At 39.1% G+C, this 16,760-nt stretch overlaps 1 protein-coding gene across 1 annotated transcript in view; it reads left to right on the forward strand.

Moving 5' to 3' along the window:
* Window positions 1-16,760, forward strand: part of OSTF1 (osteoclast stimulating factor 1) — a 55,235-nt gene that overhangs the window by 17,323 nt on the left and 21,152 nt on the right. The window contains exons 2-3 of the mRNA XM_052645038.1: window positions 9,350-9,396; window positions 16,126-16,176. Coding sequence (XP_052500998.1) covers window positions 9,350-9,396; window positions 16,126-16,176 — 98 coding nt within the window. The remainder of the gene's footprint in view (window positions 1-9,349; window positions 9,397-16,125; window positions 16,177-16,760) is intronic.

Here is a 16,760-nt window from a genome sequence, read left to right on the forward strand (position 1 = left end):
GAAGATGGAGGAGGGCATGGCAACCCACTCCAGTATTCTTGCCTGGAGAATCCCATGGACTAAAGAGCCGGGCTACAGTCCATGGGGTTGCAAAGAGTTGGACACGACTGAGCAACTAAACATAGCACACACAAGGTATATAATAGTAGCTGTTATGCTTTGTTTGCTTAACAAAAGCATTTCAGCTTCTCTGTGGGGGTATTATAAATGATAAACTAATATAAAGGATAAAGTGAAGTTGCTCAGTCGTGTCCGACTCTTTGTGACCCCATAGACTGTAGCCTACCAAGCTCCTCTGTCCATGGGATTTTCCAGGCAATAGTACTGGAGTGGGTTGCCATTTCCTTCTCCAGGGGATCTTCCTGACCCAGGGATTGAACCCGGGTCTCTCGCATTGTAGACAGATGCTTTACTGTCTTAGCCACCAGGGAAGCCCAATATAAAGGATATACAGGGTATATATATATTATAAGGGATGTATATAATTCTATATAATATATAGGATTTTGATAAGGCTGTCTTGCCAGTGAAGATAAAAACACAAGGGATAAAATAAAAATTTATAGTAATTAATAAAAGCTAACATGGGTACATACAACGTCTCAGGAACTACACATAGTACTTTACATATATAAATTTGTTTAAATCCATTTAATCTCAGTGTCCCAGCAACAAAAGCTCAGATCTTTCTGAGCCATGTCCATAGTGTTCAGAGCATGAACCCTGAGCCAGACAGCCTGGGTTTAAACCTCATTTCTGCCCTAGCTGTGTGGACCTGGACATCTTGCCCACCCTAACCTGTTTCCTCAGCTGTGAAATAGTGTGAATAAGGTATTTGTGTTTCAGGATTGTTTTGATGATTAAAAGTTGCTACAGGTCAGCCCTTTGTATAGTATCTGGTCTGTGTAAAGTGTCCCATAAATGTGAGCTTTGATGGGTCATTCCCTTTTGGATTGGAGATATCAGTGTTAGGAAGTTTTGTGTCAGTCTTGGATGTATGAATTCATTTGCACAACCAGTCATTTCCCACAGGACAAGGCTGAGCCCCAGGCTGCTTTCAGGGCAGTCAGAGGCACACCTGCTGCCTCCTCAGGCTGTGCCACGTGCTCCTTTGGTCTGACTTGTCCTTCACCAGATAAGGGGGCAGCAGACTTTTTCTGTAAAGGTACAGATGGTAAATATTTTAGGCGTTGTGAGCCGCAGATGGTCTCTGTTATAACCACTTGACCCTGCCATGGTAGTGGGAAAGCAGCCGTGGATGACATATAAATACTGACTCCGTTCCAGAAGAACTTTATTAATGAGCACTATAGTTTGAATTTCAGGTAATTTTCATATGCCATGAAATGACATTCCCTCCCAGCCAATTTAAAATATAAAGCCATTCTTGGGACTTCCCCGGTGGCTCAAATTGTAAAATGTAAAGCCATTCTTAATTCTTAGCTCACAGATTGTACAAAAACAGGCACTGCTATCACGAGTTGGTCCCCAGACTCACCTTGTCCCTTCGCAGAAGGTGCTGTGGTCAGTGGAGCCTTTTTACTTTAAATTCCAAGAACTGAAATCAAGAATTTTCCTCCATTCTTCTCCGAGATCTCCCCAAGCTGACTTTGGAAGCAAGGTGTCTTGAGATGAAGAGTTTTACGGACCATTGCTTTCTTTCCTCTGATTTTTAACCCATCAAAACATATTGGCAGTGAACTTGTCATTTGAAAAGTCCTGCTCTTAAGGCCTTTTATGTTATACTGAGGAGAAGAAATAAAAATAACCAGCAGATGTGAAAATAACGAAATTTGCTGAAAGGCACTGAAAAGTATAGGCAAAGGAAAAAATTGGTAAGAAAGGCACACTGTTAATAAACAGAATCCTCTTGTCAGAAAACACACTGGCTACTGTTTTTAATGAGTCTGCCATTCCTGCAGCTGAAATCAAGACACATTTCAAATTCTTTAGATTTTTTTTTTTTTGGATTACATAAGAGGGTAGCAGGAAAGAGATGGTGCTGGAGTAAGGAGAGATGAAAGCATTACGTTCATAGTCTTTTCTGCTAGTTACAACCTTTAAAGGTACATGTAAATAGAGTTCGTTGGATTTGATTTAACTCATCCAAGAAGATAAGTATGAAGGGAGAAGCTTATTGCTGTACTCACATAGTGATTTTCTTTGCAAGAAAAACATTTTATTTTCAAGAGCAGTGGACTTTTGTGGACTGACGAGAATAGAGATCTTCACCTAGAAGCCTGTTCTGAGCTGACCATCCTGTTTATGGGCGTTGGAGCCCACAAAGCCCATGGGAGCCCCATGTTGACCTAACAGAGCACAGCTGTTTCCTTTCACCCCAGCAATGGAACTGATGGCCTTGACTCTTGGATACTATCACATAGGCTCCTTCTGTTCTGTTTTCGAACAGAAAACATCCTGTTTCATCATGCTTGCTGAATAGAATAATTTAAACATGCCTCGTGGAAATAATATTAATACTTTTACTTACCCTGAGACTTTTTTTCCCCATACCCACATGATACAAAGTAAGAAGAGTAATACACCCTACTTGTGCTTAGTTACTCAGTCGTGCCCGACTCTTTGCAGTCCTTTGGACTATAGCCCACCAGGCTCCTCTGTCCATAGGATTTTTCAGGGAAGAATACTGGAGTCAGTTGCCATTTCCTTCTCCAGGAGATCTTCCCAATCCAGGGACAAACCTGGATCTCCTGTGTCTCCTCCACTGCAGGCAGATTCTTTACCTGCCAAGCCACTGGGGAAGCCCAGTACTCCCTGTATTCACTTAGATAAATGTGAGGAATATATGTATAAAATAAGTTCTTATTTTTCTGTAATTTTCCCTTTCTAAAGTAATTTTCTTCCTGTTTCTTTTCGGTTGGTTATAATTATTTAAAATGGTAAGAATATCTGCTTTGGGGGTGATAAGAGAATATTATATTTTATATGTTAGCTGAATTTTGAGATTCATAAAATAAAAGAATATTACCCATTCCTTAGAGTCCTGTAGCAAATCTCTAACTTGATCAGGTAGTCTGGAGTAGTGGCTTTCACAATTTTTTTTTGACCTCGACCTCCAGTAAGAGATGTATCTTTTACTTAGTGACCTGGTACATTCAAAAATGCACATGCATAGCCACACAGATACGTATGAGCATAGGGGTTCACAGAAATTTACCTTCGCCTCAAATTTCTTCCCAAACCTGCCATTCAGCTTTGGGTGACTGACCACATGGTGAAATGCATACTTCAGTGTCGTATTTGGCACACCTTGTATTTTATCAAGGATGGTAGATTGCTTAGGTATTCCTCATGCCATGCCAGTGATGCAAGCTAGGCATGTCATTTGGATTTATTGTTTTCTTAATGTTTACTTTGAAAGACAGGTATATACTCTAACTTTAATTTAGTTCCGATATCCTCTTTGTACTTTATATTTGAAAATTCTCTCAGTCAACCGAAAGTATAAGTGTACTTATTGGAGAATAAAATATTGTGGTAATTAATGATGATTGTGAGGCTATGGATTTTAAATGTCCAAATATTTTTATATAAATAGTTAAGATCATAGGTGTGAAATGACATTGTTGAGAGAATATGATCCCTAATAATTTGGGGGAAACCGCTGTCTCTCTGTGGGATTGTTTTCAGTGAAATTGCATCCCCAGCATTAGGCAAATCTTTAAGCCCAGGAGATGAAGAGGAGGTAAGTCCTGACCCTAGTCAGTTTCTATTAGGCAGGAAGGACCTTACAAACTTTGTGTCAGAATCATCACAAACAGAAGCTACGCTGGCAGAACTAGCGCCATAATATCTTGATTTTACACAGACCTCATTTTATAGCGAATGTTTATTTAGTCTTGCAGAAGCTTCATTCAGCCTACAGTTAGCAATTCTGAGGAATTATAGTTCCTGCCCTTTAATGTCAAGCTTTAAAAATGGGTCTACTAGAATTTTTAATAATAAAACTATAATCATAATTAATTTTTGAATAAAATTTCAGATTTATATTTGTTTCCCAGCAGTTCATTCTGTATGGGTAACATTTAGCTTTGGTAAATGTTGATTTTAATACTTGACCATTTGGCATTATGTCAAAATGTGTATTTGGTAAATTTCTAAAATAAACACTCATGTCTCTACTCATCTGTCCAGTCCCAGTGAAACAAAAGTTTCACAAAATCATAATTGGTTCCATTATGTGCAGTGTACTCTGGTCTTTTCTGTTTTATTTAGTATTTTTAAAAACCACTAAGTTAGTTTTACCATCTACTAATATGTCATGATCGACAGTTTAAAAATGTTGGGACTCAGTGTACGCTGGGGGTAGTAATACCATTTGAGAGGGGTCATTTTTGTATGCAACATTAGGATGGTTTTCTTCCTCAGAATGCTTTTAGAATCTCAAAGACATGTTAAGACTTGTTAAAAAAAAAATGCTACTGCCAAGTAATTTTCTGTAGTGGTTGTACCAGTTTACACGCCCACTGGTAGTGTCTGAGAATTCCAGTTGTCCTATATCCTTCTTAACACTTGGCATTGTCATTGTTTTTAGATTTAACTATCATAGTCGGTGTGTGGTAGTTATCACAGCCGTTTTAAATGAAGTCCATCTAAAATGTCTCATGCCTCCCAACATTTTTCAGCAGAATATAAACGAAATAGTCGATCTGTTAGTTCTGATATTTTGAATAGTCATTCCCTTGCTGTTTATGGTATGTTTATCCATTGTAGTGAGCTGTCACCTTTTATTACTGTCATAGTGGCTCAGACTAGCAGCTTCTCCACTCTTTCACCAACAGAGAATAAAGTAGATTAGAAATTTTGTGTTTGGGTTTATAAGCCCCAAGTCCTTCTAAGTGCTGCTTCAGAGCCTTAGTGGTGCAACAATATGTATTCTTTTTGCAGACCCCAGAAACAGCACTTTCTCTTATCTGTTGCCTGTTCAGGTCAATTACTTCAGGTCAATTAATTCAGCCTCAATTACTCTGGACAAGGATTAGTTTAGTGAAGTTGGAGAGTGTGGATGAGGGGAGCAGGGACAGTCAGCTTAACTCCAGAGGGAAACAGTGTTTGGCTGATGACTAGTAGATTCAGCTCTTCACTGTGGGCCTGGGTGAGGTTTCAGAGAAAAGAGAAGGGAGTGCCTAGCAAGGTAAGGAGCCAGCCACTGTTGGTGTCATGGGAATTTGCTCGTCTTGCTTATGTCAGGAGGCCAGCCCTACTGAAATCCTTAGTACCATTCACATGCTAGTTCATGTTTACGAGAGTCACATAAAGCATCAGGCAAAAGATTGGGCCCATTTCCAGTCTTAATTCAGGATGAATTCAATTCATGCTATCTTCTTGGCTCCACTTTCTCCCTTTGTGGCATGTAACCAGACTTCCTTGAGAAAATGATCAAGAGGGAGGGCACCTGAAGAAAGCATCTAATTTAGCCTCTTGGCGATATACAAGAACACAACTATTTTGCATTGTGAATCCACCTTCGTTAAATATGTTTGGAATTGATCAGCATTATGATTTATTAAGATTTTTTTTCTTTGATGTCTGCAAAGACCATACTGAGCTTCCCAGGTGCCACTACTGGTAAAGAATCCACCTGCCAATCCAGGAGATGCAGGAGATGTGGTTTTGATCCCTGGGTCAGGAAGATCTCATGGAGGAGGAAATGGCAACCCACTCCAGTATTCTTGCCTGGAAAGTTCCATGGACAGAGGAGCCTGACGGACTACGGTCCATGGGACTGCAAAGAACTGGACATGGCTAAGCCACTGAACACACACACAGGAGAACAATACTATAGAAATACAGAGTACCCTGATTTTTTTCCCTTCATTGCTCTGCGTAATCCTGTACACCTATAGAACATTGCACACAGATGAGTTAAACATGATGTAAGAATGATCAGTGAGTTAAGTCTTATTAATTGGCATTTTCTTGAAAGGCTCTACCCACGACTGGTAAACTGTAATCATGAAAGTCATCTGCTTTTCCTCTTTATGGTATTCTTTCATAACCTCTGCCTGTTCTTTGTATTCTTTTGTTTCAACTTGACTCAGCCTTGAGGATGGAATAAATTAAGGCCTTGGACTTTTCTGATATATGGGTTCAAAGAGATCCTTACGGGGCTAATTCTCAACATTAAAATTGAGTAAAAGATTTGTATGTGAAAATGTTTTCTGCAGCATTACATGAAGAGAACATTCCCTCATGTGATGGCCTGAACAGTTGCCTGATGCTCTCTGCTTAGTATAGAGATGAATAAATCTCCAACTTTCTTCTTAGTTGTATACATTTTATAGTAAGACAGTCACAAAAGATACAGTTACAAAGAATCAGCAGCTTAGGCACACTCCATTTTATTTTTCTCCAGGTTTTAAAATTTAAGCTCATTGACATTGGATATTGTTCCCAAAGTCAGCCATCATTTGTCTCATCACTGCCTTGCCCTCAAAGGAGCAAGAAAGTTCTGTCATTATTAATTTTGGTCACTAGCATATGCTTCTTTGTGTAACTTCTCTTTGGAAAGTTTGATGTAATCAAGACAGTTAATCTTCCCTTAGACAGTTAGGTCAGCAGAAAATATTTCTCCTTCCATTTAATGTTTGCTTTCTTAGACCTAAGGATATGTGGGTGAAAAACAAACTCCAAATGAAAAAGAGTTTTCACTTTTGCTTCTGGAAGTGGCACTAGAATTCAGATTGCAAAAATAATGTTTTTTTTGCAGCCACACTAAGTAACAGGAGATTTGAGCAGCTCTTCTATATTAAGGTGTTTAAAAGAAAGAGTGATTTCCGTACCTCTGTGCCTCCAGTGAAAGTATCTTTTTTGTTTTCATTGATAATAAAAGTAGTACACGCTACTTTTATTAGTAGCCATGAATTTAAACCATGTATGTAAAGTAGAATGTGAAGATTCCCATAATTGGTGTTTCCAATCAAGATGTGTGTGGTCAACATAAATGGATGGTACTTGGCATACTGTTCTATAACTTTTTTTCTCCCACTGAATGTTTTACAGGCTTTTTGCCACGTCAGTGTCTGTGAGTCTGTCTGAAGCATTCTTTTTAAATGACTCTATCATGTGGATGAATTGGAGTTGATTTATGTAGTCCCCCCTCATCACTTCTCATTTTCTCGTGTTTTAGACTCGTGTTGTTCAAAATGCTAGCCACCAGCCACTTGTGCCAGTTTAACTTAATTCAAATTAAGTGGTGTGTAAAAATCAGTTCCTCAGTCACATTAGCCATATTTCATGTGCTCAGTAGCTCTGTGTGAGTAGCACAGATAGAGAGCTTTCTCATCATTATGTAAAAATGTATTAGACAGTGCTATTCTAATCTGTTGGTTTTCAGACTTCTTTTTGAGTGCATGTTGCTTTCTTTTATTCATCTATTCTTCATCCCTTCAATAAATAATTATTAAGTAAGTGCCTCCTATGTGCCAGGCATTGTGCTAGGTACTTCGATATACCACGCATAAAACACTTGCCCTCATAATGCTTAATATTATATCAATGAAAGGTTTTAACTGCTTCCAATAATGTATTTTTGGTTTAGTCGCTAAGTCATGTCCAACTCTTGCAACCCCATGGACTGTAGCCTGCCAGGTTCCTCTGCCCATGGGACTCTCCAGGCAAGAATACTGGAGTGGGTTGCCATTCCTTTCTCCAGGGGATCTTTCTGACCCAGGGGTTGAACCGGGTCTCCTGCATTGCAGGTAGATTCTTTACTGTCTGAGCCACCAGGGAACCCCTATATGTATTCTATATCATGCTGTTATATTTAAAACATGTTAAAATACAAATGAAAACAAATAAGATAAAAATGTACAAAACTCCACTGTAAAATTTTTTTTATTGGGATGTAGTTGATTTATGGGTTTCCCAGGTGGCTTAGTAGTAAAGAATCTGCCTATCAAGCAGGAGGCAAAGGTTTGATCCCTGCGTGGAGAAGATCCTCCAGAGAAGGAAATGGTAACCCACTCCAGTACTCTTGCCTGGGAAATCCCATGGACAGAGGAGCCTGGCAGATTACAGTCCATAAGGTCGCAAAGAATGGGATGTGACTGAGTAACTAAACAGCAGCAGCAGTTGATTTTGACGTTGCGTTGCTTTCAGGTGTACAGAAAGTGAACCTGGTATAAATATATGTATATCCACTTGTTTTTGGATTCTTTTCCCATATAGGCCTATACAGAGTGCTGAGTAGAGTTCCCTCTGCCACACCGTGGTCCTCATTAGTTGTCTTTTTAAAATGTACATAATTTCTGAAGTAGTCTTTCTGTGTCCTACCGTGGGAGCCGCTGTTCCTAATGGTGCTCTTGGACTAGGCGGTTATCTCTAAAGGTTCTTCCAGTACTGAAGTTGAACTGTTGTCACATTTTAAGTAGGTCTTTGGTTTTTATATTTGTAGGCTTTTCCCTATGCTATTTGCATTTGTTCTTGTAAATTTATTTAGCAAGAATTTATTAAGTTCATACCATATGCCAGGTAGGTGCCAGGAGATAGGTCAGGGTTCCTGCCCTCACATGAGACAGGCTCTCACATCAGTCATTTCTGATACCAGGTATTATGGAAGTGCAGCGAAGGGACATATAAAAAGGGAGATGGCTTGGAGATGTGTGCTGCTTTGTCACGTACTCAGTTGGCTCAGTTGTGTCCGACTCTTTGCAGCCCCCTGGACTGTAGCCCGCCAGGCTCCTCTGCCCATGGAATACTGGCGTGGGTTGCCATGCCCTCCCCCAGGGGATCTTTCCCATCTAGGGACCAAACGCATGTCTCTTGCCTCTCCTGCATTGGCAGGTGGGTTCATGGTTTGGCAGAACAGAGGATAGTTCTCATGAACATGACTCTTTTGTGGATTGCACTCTGTTGTGGGACTTAATCATAGATTTTTCCAACAGGTAGTTTTTTCTTCCTGGTATTTCCTTTTTCTTGGAAAATATAAAATCATGAGCCATTGATTTAAGAATATGTAATTACTGTTAATTTTCCCAGTAAGTATCTTTATGTTAAACTGTTACCTTTCAGTTTTTAAACTTAGATCTTCAGGTTGGAAAGGCTTTACATAGGATAGAAGCTAAGTACAAATAATTAGGTAGCTCCTGTTGTTTGAAAGAGGGAAGCAAAAATCACCGCCCCCCCCCAGGTGTGTTTATTCATACTTTCATTTAACAAATGTTAAAGAAAATACCTTCTATGTAGAAAAAACATTTAATTCCAAAATAATTTCTCAAGAGGCTTTTAGTTAGGGAATTCTGAAGAATTTGAAGGATAATAAAAACTATTCACCAAAAATTAAGAAATGAAAAAACTGATCATGTGTTTTTTGTTTCCTTTCTTTTAGGGCAAGTTAAAGTGTTCAGAGCTCTTTATACGTTTGAACCCAGAACTGTAAGTATATCGGTCCCAATATTGACATAAAGGGACTTCCCTGGTAGTCCAGTGGGTAAGACTCTGTGTTTTCACTGCAGGGGACACAAGTTTGATCCCTGGTCAGGGAATCCTGCATGCCACAGGGTGTGACCAAAAAAAAAAGATACAAAAACCGAAGGTGATTTCGCTTAGATATTTCCTTTTGTCCTAAATGGCCATGACCTGCTTCAACCCTTCAATTGACTATGGACAGAGTCCCATGTGGTTCAGCCCCCTTCCAAGTCCTCCTGTCCTCTGCTCCTTCCTCTTGGTGGGTTATTCCAGTCTAGATTTGGTGTGCAGCAAGGAGATCCAACCAGGCCATTCTGAAGGAGATCAGCCTTGGGATTTCTTTGGAAGGAATGATGCTAAAGCTGAAACTCCAGTACTTTGGCCACCTCATGCGAAGAGTTGACTCATTGGAAAAGACTTTGACGCTGGGAGGGATTGGGAGCGGGAGAAGGGGATGACAGAGGATGAGATGACTGGATGGCATCACTGACTCTATGGACGTGAGTCTGAGTGAACTCCGGGAGTTGGTCATGGACAGGGAGGCCTGGTGTGCTGCGATTCATGGGGTAGCAAAGAGTCGGACGTGACTGAGCGACTGAACTGAACTGAACTGAGAACTCACCCCTGACCTTTTTCTAAACTTATGGCTCTGCACTCCTCTAAACTCAGATTACACCCTTCCTCTTCCATAAAGACTTTTTGATCATCCCCCAGTGGAGTGAGATGTCTCTCCCTGATCTGAATTCTACACTTGGCTTGAAATCCTGCTCATCAGCACAGTGTCTAGTGGGGAGAACACAGGGCTTTCAAGCTGCCAGTAGCGTTAGGACGCACTCTGCCTCTTTTAACAGCTGTGTGACCTGTTAAATTCGGAAATTACCTAACCTCTGTGCTTCAGTGTACTTTTCTGTAAAGGGAAAGTAATAATAATAATTTCATAGGATTTTAGTGAGAATTAAGTGATATTATTGTGTAAAGCTGCTATTAAGGAGTCATTGTTACTATTAGAAGGAGTAGTGATTTCTATATTCATAGACTCTTGTTGTTCAGCCACTAAGTCGTGTCCAACTCTTTGTGACCCCATGGACTGCAGCACGCCAGGCTTCTTTCCTTCAGTATCCCTGGAGTTTGTTCAAACTCATATCCATTGAGTTGGTGATGCCATCCAACCATCTCATTCTCTGTCTCCCCCTTCTTCTCTTGCCCTCAGTCTTTCCCAGTTTCAGGGTCTTTTCCAATGAGTCAGCTTTTCACATTAGGTGGCCAAAGTATTGGCGCTTCAGCTTCAGCATCAGTCCTTCTAATGAATATTCAGGGTTGATTTCCTTTAGGATGGACTGGTTTGATTTCCTTTCTGTCCAAGGGACACTCAGGAGTCTTCTTCAGCACCGCAGTTTGAAAAAAGCATCAATTCTTTGGCACTCAGCCTTCTTTATGATCCAGCTCTCCAGCACTCTTAACACATATTTTTGATTGGTTGATATATTGACTACTTTAATTCAACTGTAGTTCTACTCCAAGATGGATTCTCTACTGCTTTTTAAAAGTCTTAGTTATTATCAAATCACAGGAGAAAATAGACATTTAATTCATTGCATGCTAAGTCGTGTTCAACTCTGTGTGGCCTTATGGACCATAGCCTGCCAGGTTCCTCTGTCCATGGGGATTCTCCAGGCAAGAATACTAGAATGGGTTGCCACGCCCTCCTCAAGGGAATCTTCCCAACCCAGGGATCGAACTTGCATCTCGTGGGTTCTTTACCACTAGTGCCACATGGGAAGCCCATTTAACTCATTAGGGTCTTTGCTTTTGGCCATACCACACAGCCTGCTGAACTTCCCCAACCAGGGATTGAACATGTGCCCCCTACATTGGAAGTGTGGCATCTTAGCTACTGGACCACCAAGGAAGTCCCTAACTCATTAGGTTCTTTGAATATTCCCCATTTAAAATGCTATTTTTAATATCCATGGTCCTGAGGATCCTGGAATTAGTGCAGTGCTGCTAATTCATTCTGTATGTACTAGATGGCCATTAATGACTACCCCATGCCCTGCTGGCCCCACACTCTGCTCCTCTCCGTCTCCCTTCAGTCCAGATGTTAATGGGGAGACATCTGGCTGAGCAGGTAGCCCCTAGGTCTTAGGGGGTCTTCCTGACTGGTTAAGTGCCCATGCTTTACCAGTTGTTCAGTATTTTGAACATCACCCCAGAACCGGGTTAGTCTTACATTCGTTTTCTGAATGAGAATTTCTGCTGGACAAACTCAGTTTGGTCTCTCTCCCCTGAAACCAAGTAACTGTCTTCTCTAGTGGGATCAGTGTACCCCAAGTACATCCTAAACTCACCTGAAAGTCACTGAGACAAAGCAAGTTGGGAGGGCTGAGCTGTGAGACCATTGCTGACATGTGCAACACCCCAGGAAGACCTGGGTCCAGTTTTTGCTATTGTAGTACTCTCAGGAGTAGGCACAGCAATGCCCAACTTTCTTGGTGAGCCACTGAACAAGTAGGACACTGGAAACTTGTTGCTCCTGGTTCTTCTGGCCAGTCTGTTTCTTCTCTGTCTTGATCGAAGGTAAGGTAGTCCTGGCACTACCCTGCCCTGTTTGGTTCTTATTTCTTGCCCAACCCTCAGTCTGATAAACCATCATATAGAGGTCCTGCAAGACTGGGTAGACCAGTGTAAAGTTGCACTGATACAGAGAGAGCAGCATTTCCTATGTGCTGAATTTATGTTGATTTCTGCAAGGAAACCAGTAGGACCCACCTCTATCATATAGTGCTTGCTGGGCTCCTCTAGGTTTACAGCACTATCTGTAGTGGAAGGAGCCCTAGAATGGGATTCTAAAAGCTAAAGTAGGAGCCCAGCCCCACTGCTCACAAACCGTGTCATTTGTGGCAAGTTTGAACCTCTCCGAGCCTGCTTGTGAGATGGAGATTATACCCATGACCCAGCCCTGCGTTAATGGATTATTGTAAGGATCAAATGAGATTAAGTACGCTTTGCCAAGTACAGGGTACTGCTGTTGATTTTGCTGTATTGCATTATGTTGGGGCAGGGTAGGGAGAAACAGGAGAATTTCCACAGCCATTGCCTTTTATCCTGGTCATGACACCATGGCAACCAGTAATGGCTAGGCAAGACGCTCCAGTATGACAGAAAGCAGAAGTGGCAATGAAGGACAGGGACTCCAGAATCTGCCTGTCATGGTTCAAGTTCAGTGTCTACTATGTATCTGCTATATGGCCTTGGACAAGCTTCTCAGTTCTAATGTGATGATAAGAATAGCACCCACTTCACAGTGTTGCTGGTGAGATTATAAGTGTCCAGATCAGTGCCTGGCACATGGTAGTACTATAAAGTGCTAAATGAAAGCATCTGTAGTGAATTTGATTTTTTTTCTTTTATTAATTCCCAGGGCTCCAGATTGACAAAAGTGAAAAAATTTTAAAAGGATGTCACACTTTCCAAAATTTTTCATAAAATATATATTTGTATAAACCAAGAAAATTAATACCTTGAGAATTATGTTGCCAAGAATATATGGAACAGGAACAAGGATATACATTACCAAGTTTGTACTCATCCCCATAACATCCCAGTGGCCAACAAGTAACTTGTTCTAATACCTTGTGGCTTTTCAAGGAGAGAGGAAAAAAAGAATATGGTTAAAAACTAAAGAATAAACTAGAAATAGAGAAGTGCTTACTTGATTGTGTCACTCTTTTCCCATCATATTCCATGAATATGATGCCAGGAATTTAAAAGTAGATCCGCATTGAACAGTTTACATTAGGTGTCCTGCAAGTGGTTTCTTAATGGAAAATATGAATATTGGAGATAAAAATCTAACTTTTAAAACCATGAAATTGCCTTGTTGTCTATGCTGCCAGCACTCTGAAGAATTTGATAGAGCACCTCCTCAGCTCAGTTAGGAAAAACTGCTCCTAGTTTCTTTGCAAGAAGGTATTTTACTCTTACTAAAGAGTAGCATCGTGTGCTGGGAGCTATTGATTAAAAAGAAAGTAAACCATCCATTCTCTTTTCTCTGGATGAAAAATAGCAAGACTTTTTCTACCTGACTGAAATCGACTGCCTGTTGTTGCTGCCTTAGTTGAAAACCAAGTCTGATTTAATACATGGCTGAGGCGGATACTGCTACTGAACAGCATTCATTAATTTAAAATCTGAAATAGCACTGAGAAGTTTTGAAATTACTGCACTTGGTGACATTTTTCAAATCATGCATTATAGCAAACCATGAATGACAATAATCATTTGAGACCATACAATTTAAAATATTGAGGTAAAATTCACATAAAATTAACCACTTTAAAATAAACAATTCAGTGACATTAGTATAGTCACAGTGTTGGGGAGCTGTCACCTCTGTCTAGTTCCAAAATATTTTCATTACCCCCAAGGAAAACCCTGTACCCATTAAAATGCTTACCTCCCACTCTTCCAGGCTTTATTCCTTTTTATGATGAAGACTAATTACAGGGACTCGTGTGTGTGTGTGTGTGTGTGTCTGTGACTGTGTGTTCTTTGTTTCTTTTTAAGTCATTTGTTTGGTTCTTTCTTAAAATGTGCCTTTTGTTTCAAAGGTGAATGATCTTATTAAGTGTGGAAATTTAGGCAAACTTGACCTTTGTGATTTTAGAAGGTCAAAACTGTCGGTAGAGATGACTCTGTCACTTAAACGTAAGCACTGATTGAGGAGGATTCATTATTAGACATAAGTGGGCAAGGTTAACTTCTATTCAAGACATTGAAGTCTTTCAGGACTCTTAGAAACTCAGAGTTTCTCCAAAACATGTGAAGTTTTCACATATACCCTGTTTTCTTTACTCCCTTACATTTTGCTTTTTTCTCTCCTCCCATTCTTTACTGTCGTCTAAAGGAGAGCGGGTCTATTCAGATTGCCAGCGAAGGCCAATCTTGTTGTTGTAGGGTGGCCGCTGTGTCCTGCCGGGGATGCTGTGGTGGAAAGTGAGTTCTCTTTCTGGCCTCTGACAAGTAAGCCAGTTTGCAGTAGAGAACTCCTAAAGTAAATAGTTTGTTTCTCTAATTACTTATTATTTCCATCACACATTGGTTGTAATATTGAGCATAGATCATCAGAGCATTTTAGAGAAAGATTAGAGAAAATCTTAGAAGGCTTTACTCTTTTTCTTCTAAATGCCTATTTGCAGTAATTTTAAAATGTATGCCATTGATCTACATAGGTTCAGTTGATTTTGCATAGATATACTGTGTGTACGTCTAGTTTCTGCAGATCGAAGTGTAAATTCAACAAATGTTTCAGGAAGTGCTTTCTAGAGGAACTCAGACATTTTTTGGTTTCCTTAATCATTTGCTGTTTTATATATGAATGCATATTGCATCTAAATATTTATGAATTGTGGTTGCTTAAAGCATGATATACTATTCATTTATATTCAAGGAAAATAAAATGATAATAGATATTATCTCTGAAACTAAATAAACTACTGGTGCAGAGTCACATTTACTGCCCAAGTCTGCAGCCTAAGAGAGGAGATAAACAAAAGGAAAATGAGAGTGAAATAAAATTTGTTTCACTAGCATAATTGTTATTTGTATGGAATAGTAACCATAATCAGAAATATCAAAGCCTTTAAAAAATATTTTTCACACCAAAATTATGAAAGTAGTGCATGCTCATGATAGAATTTTATGCATAATTTTCATCTTATCCTGTGTAAAATTTTGTGCCCTACATTTTTCACTCAATATGGTAATGTAAACATTTCCCAATATATGAAACTTGCCCTCAAAAGATATTATATATATGTGTGTGTGTGTGTGTATAATTTTTTTTTTTTTTGGTTGTGTGGCTTGCAGGATCTTAGTTCACTGACCAGGGATTGACCCTGGGCCATGGCAGTGAAACCACTGAGTCCTAACCACCTGGGAACTCCCTAGACATCATTTAATTTAATAAAGTTATGCTGATAAATGTTATCTACTGATGGGAAAAAGACGATGTTTAATCAAAGTGCCTGGCTTTATTCAAAGAGTTTGGTTGGTCCAAAAGCACATGTTGTCACTGCTTATGGTCCAGACTGAGTTACTGCTTCATATCTTTCAGCTTTTTAGCCTTATTAATGGTTGAATTATGTATTAACAGTTCTCATATATGAGATGTTCATTCCCTCTGAGCATGAAGAGATAAAGTAATAGTTTTCTCAAAATAAGTGGATAGTGATGTTGATATGAAAATGTTTAGATTTGAAGTCTAATCATTTAGGAGAGAGCCAAACTTCTAGCTGTTTTTCATGGCTTTAATTGTAGACATTGATCCTTTTATGAAAATATATATATCACCATTTGAAAATTTTACAGTAAGAAACTTTTATTAATAATCCTGTTTTGGCATAAAAGCACCTTTCTTTTATTGTGCAGGAAAATAAGATGTGTGTGTGTGTGGAGCTGGGAATTCTTATTTGTTATATTAATTCTTTGAAGCTTCTCATGGGAAGATTCACCTTCTTATCTTAGTTTGTTGATAATGTTTTGTTATGTGGTTTATGTGCAGATTTAAGTATGTAAAAATCTATGCTGCCTATAAGGATATTTTAGGATTTGGAGTTTGTGTAATTATTTTCATGATTGTGTTCTAATTCATGAAAAAAATTGCATAGAGTAAAACTTAAAATTTTTTTTCTTCAGCCAGATGAATTGTACTTTGAAGAAGGTGATATTATCTACATTACTGACATGGTAAGCCCAGTTAATATTTTTTCATACCATGCATGAACTAAAGATATAAAAGACTATTTTTCAGTACATTATTTACATGTACAGCTTTATAGAAATACATACACCCAAGTCGATTCACTTAACACAATTTGTAATAGCATAAGATTGGAAGTAAACCTTATGTCCATCAGTAGGAAAATAGTTGAATGAACTTTGCTGTATATACAAAGAAAGTATTATTCAGCCATAAAAAGGAGTGAGGAATCTCTCTATATAATATTATGGGGTAATTTAAGTGAAAAACAGCAAGGTGAAAAAATTGTAGATAGTGTGCCTTTTCTTATGTAAGAAAGGACGAGAGGATATATGTATACTTACTTTCTTCAATTTAAAATAAAAAGTCAATGGAAGAGTTATACATTTTTAAAAAGTAGTTTCCTCTCTGAAAGGAAAGGGAAATAGAATAGAGGAAATATATAAACAGAATAAAGACTTGTAAAAAAAATTACACCTTGTTTTGGAGAGCACACTTTGTAATCCTGTAGAACTTTTGTGTAGTTATAAAATTAAATGATAAAAAAGCAGTACCTGAAAATGAAAAGCAG

The sequence above is a fragment of the Budorcas taxicolor genome, chromosome 8 (genome assembly GCF_023091745.1).
Source record: "Budorcas taxicolor isolate Tak-1 chromosome 8, Takin1.1, whole genome shotgun sequence".
Classification (NCBI taxonomy): Eukaryota; Metazoa; Chordata; class Mammalia; order Artiodactyla; family Bovidae; genus Budorcas; species Budorcas taxicolor.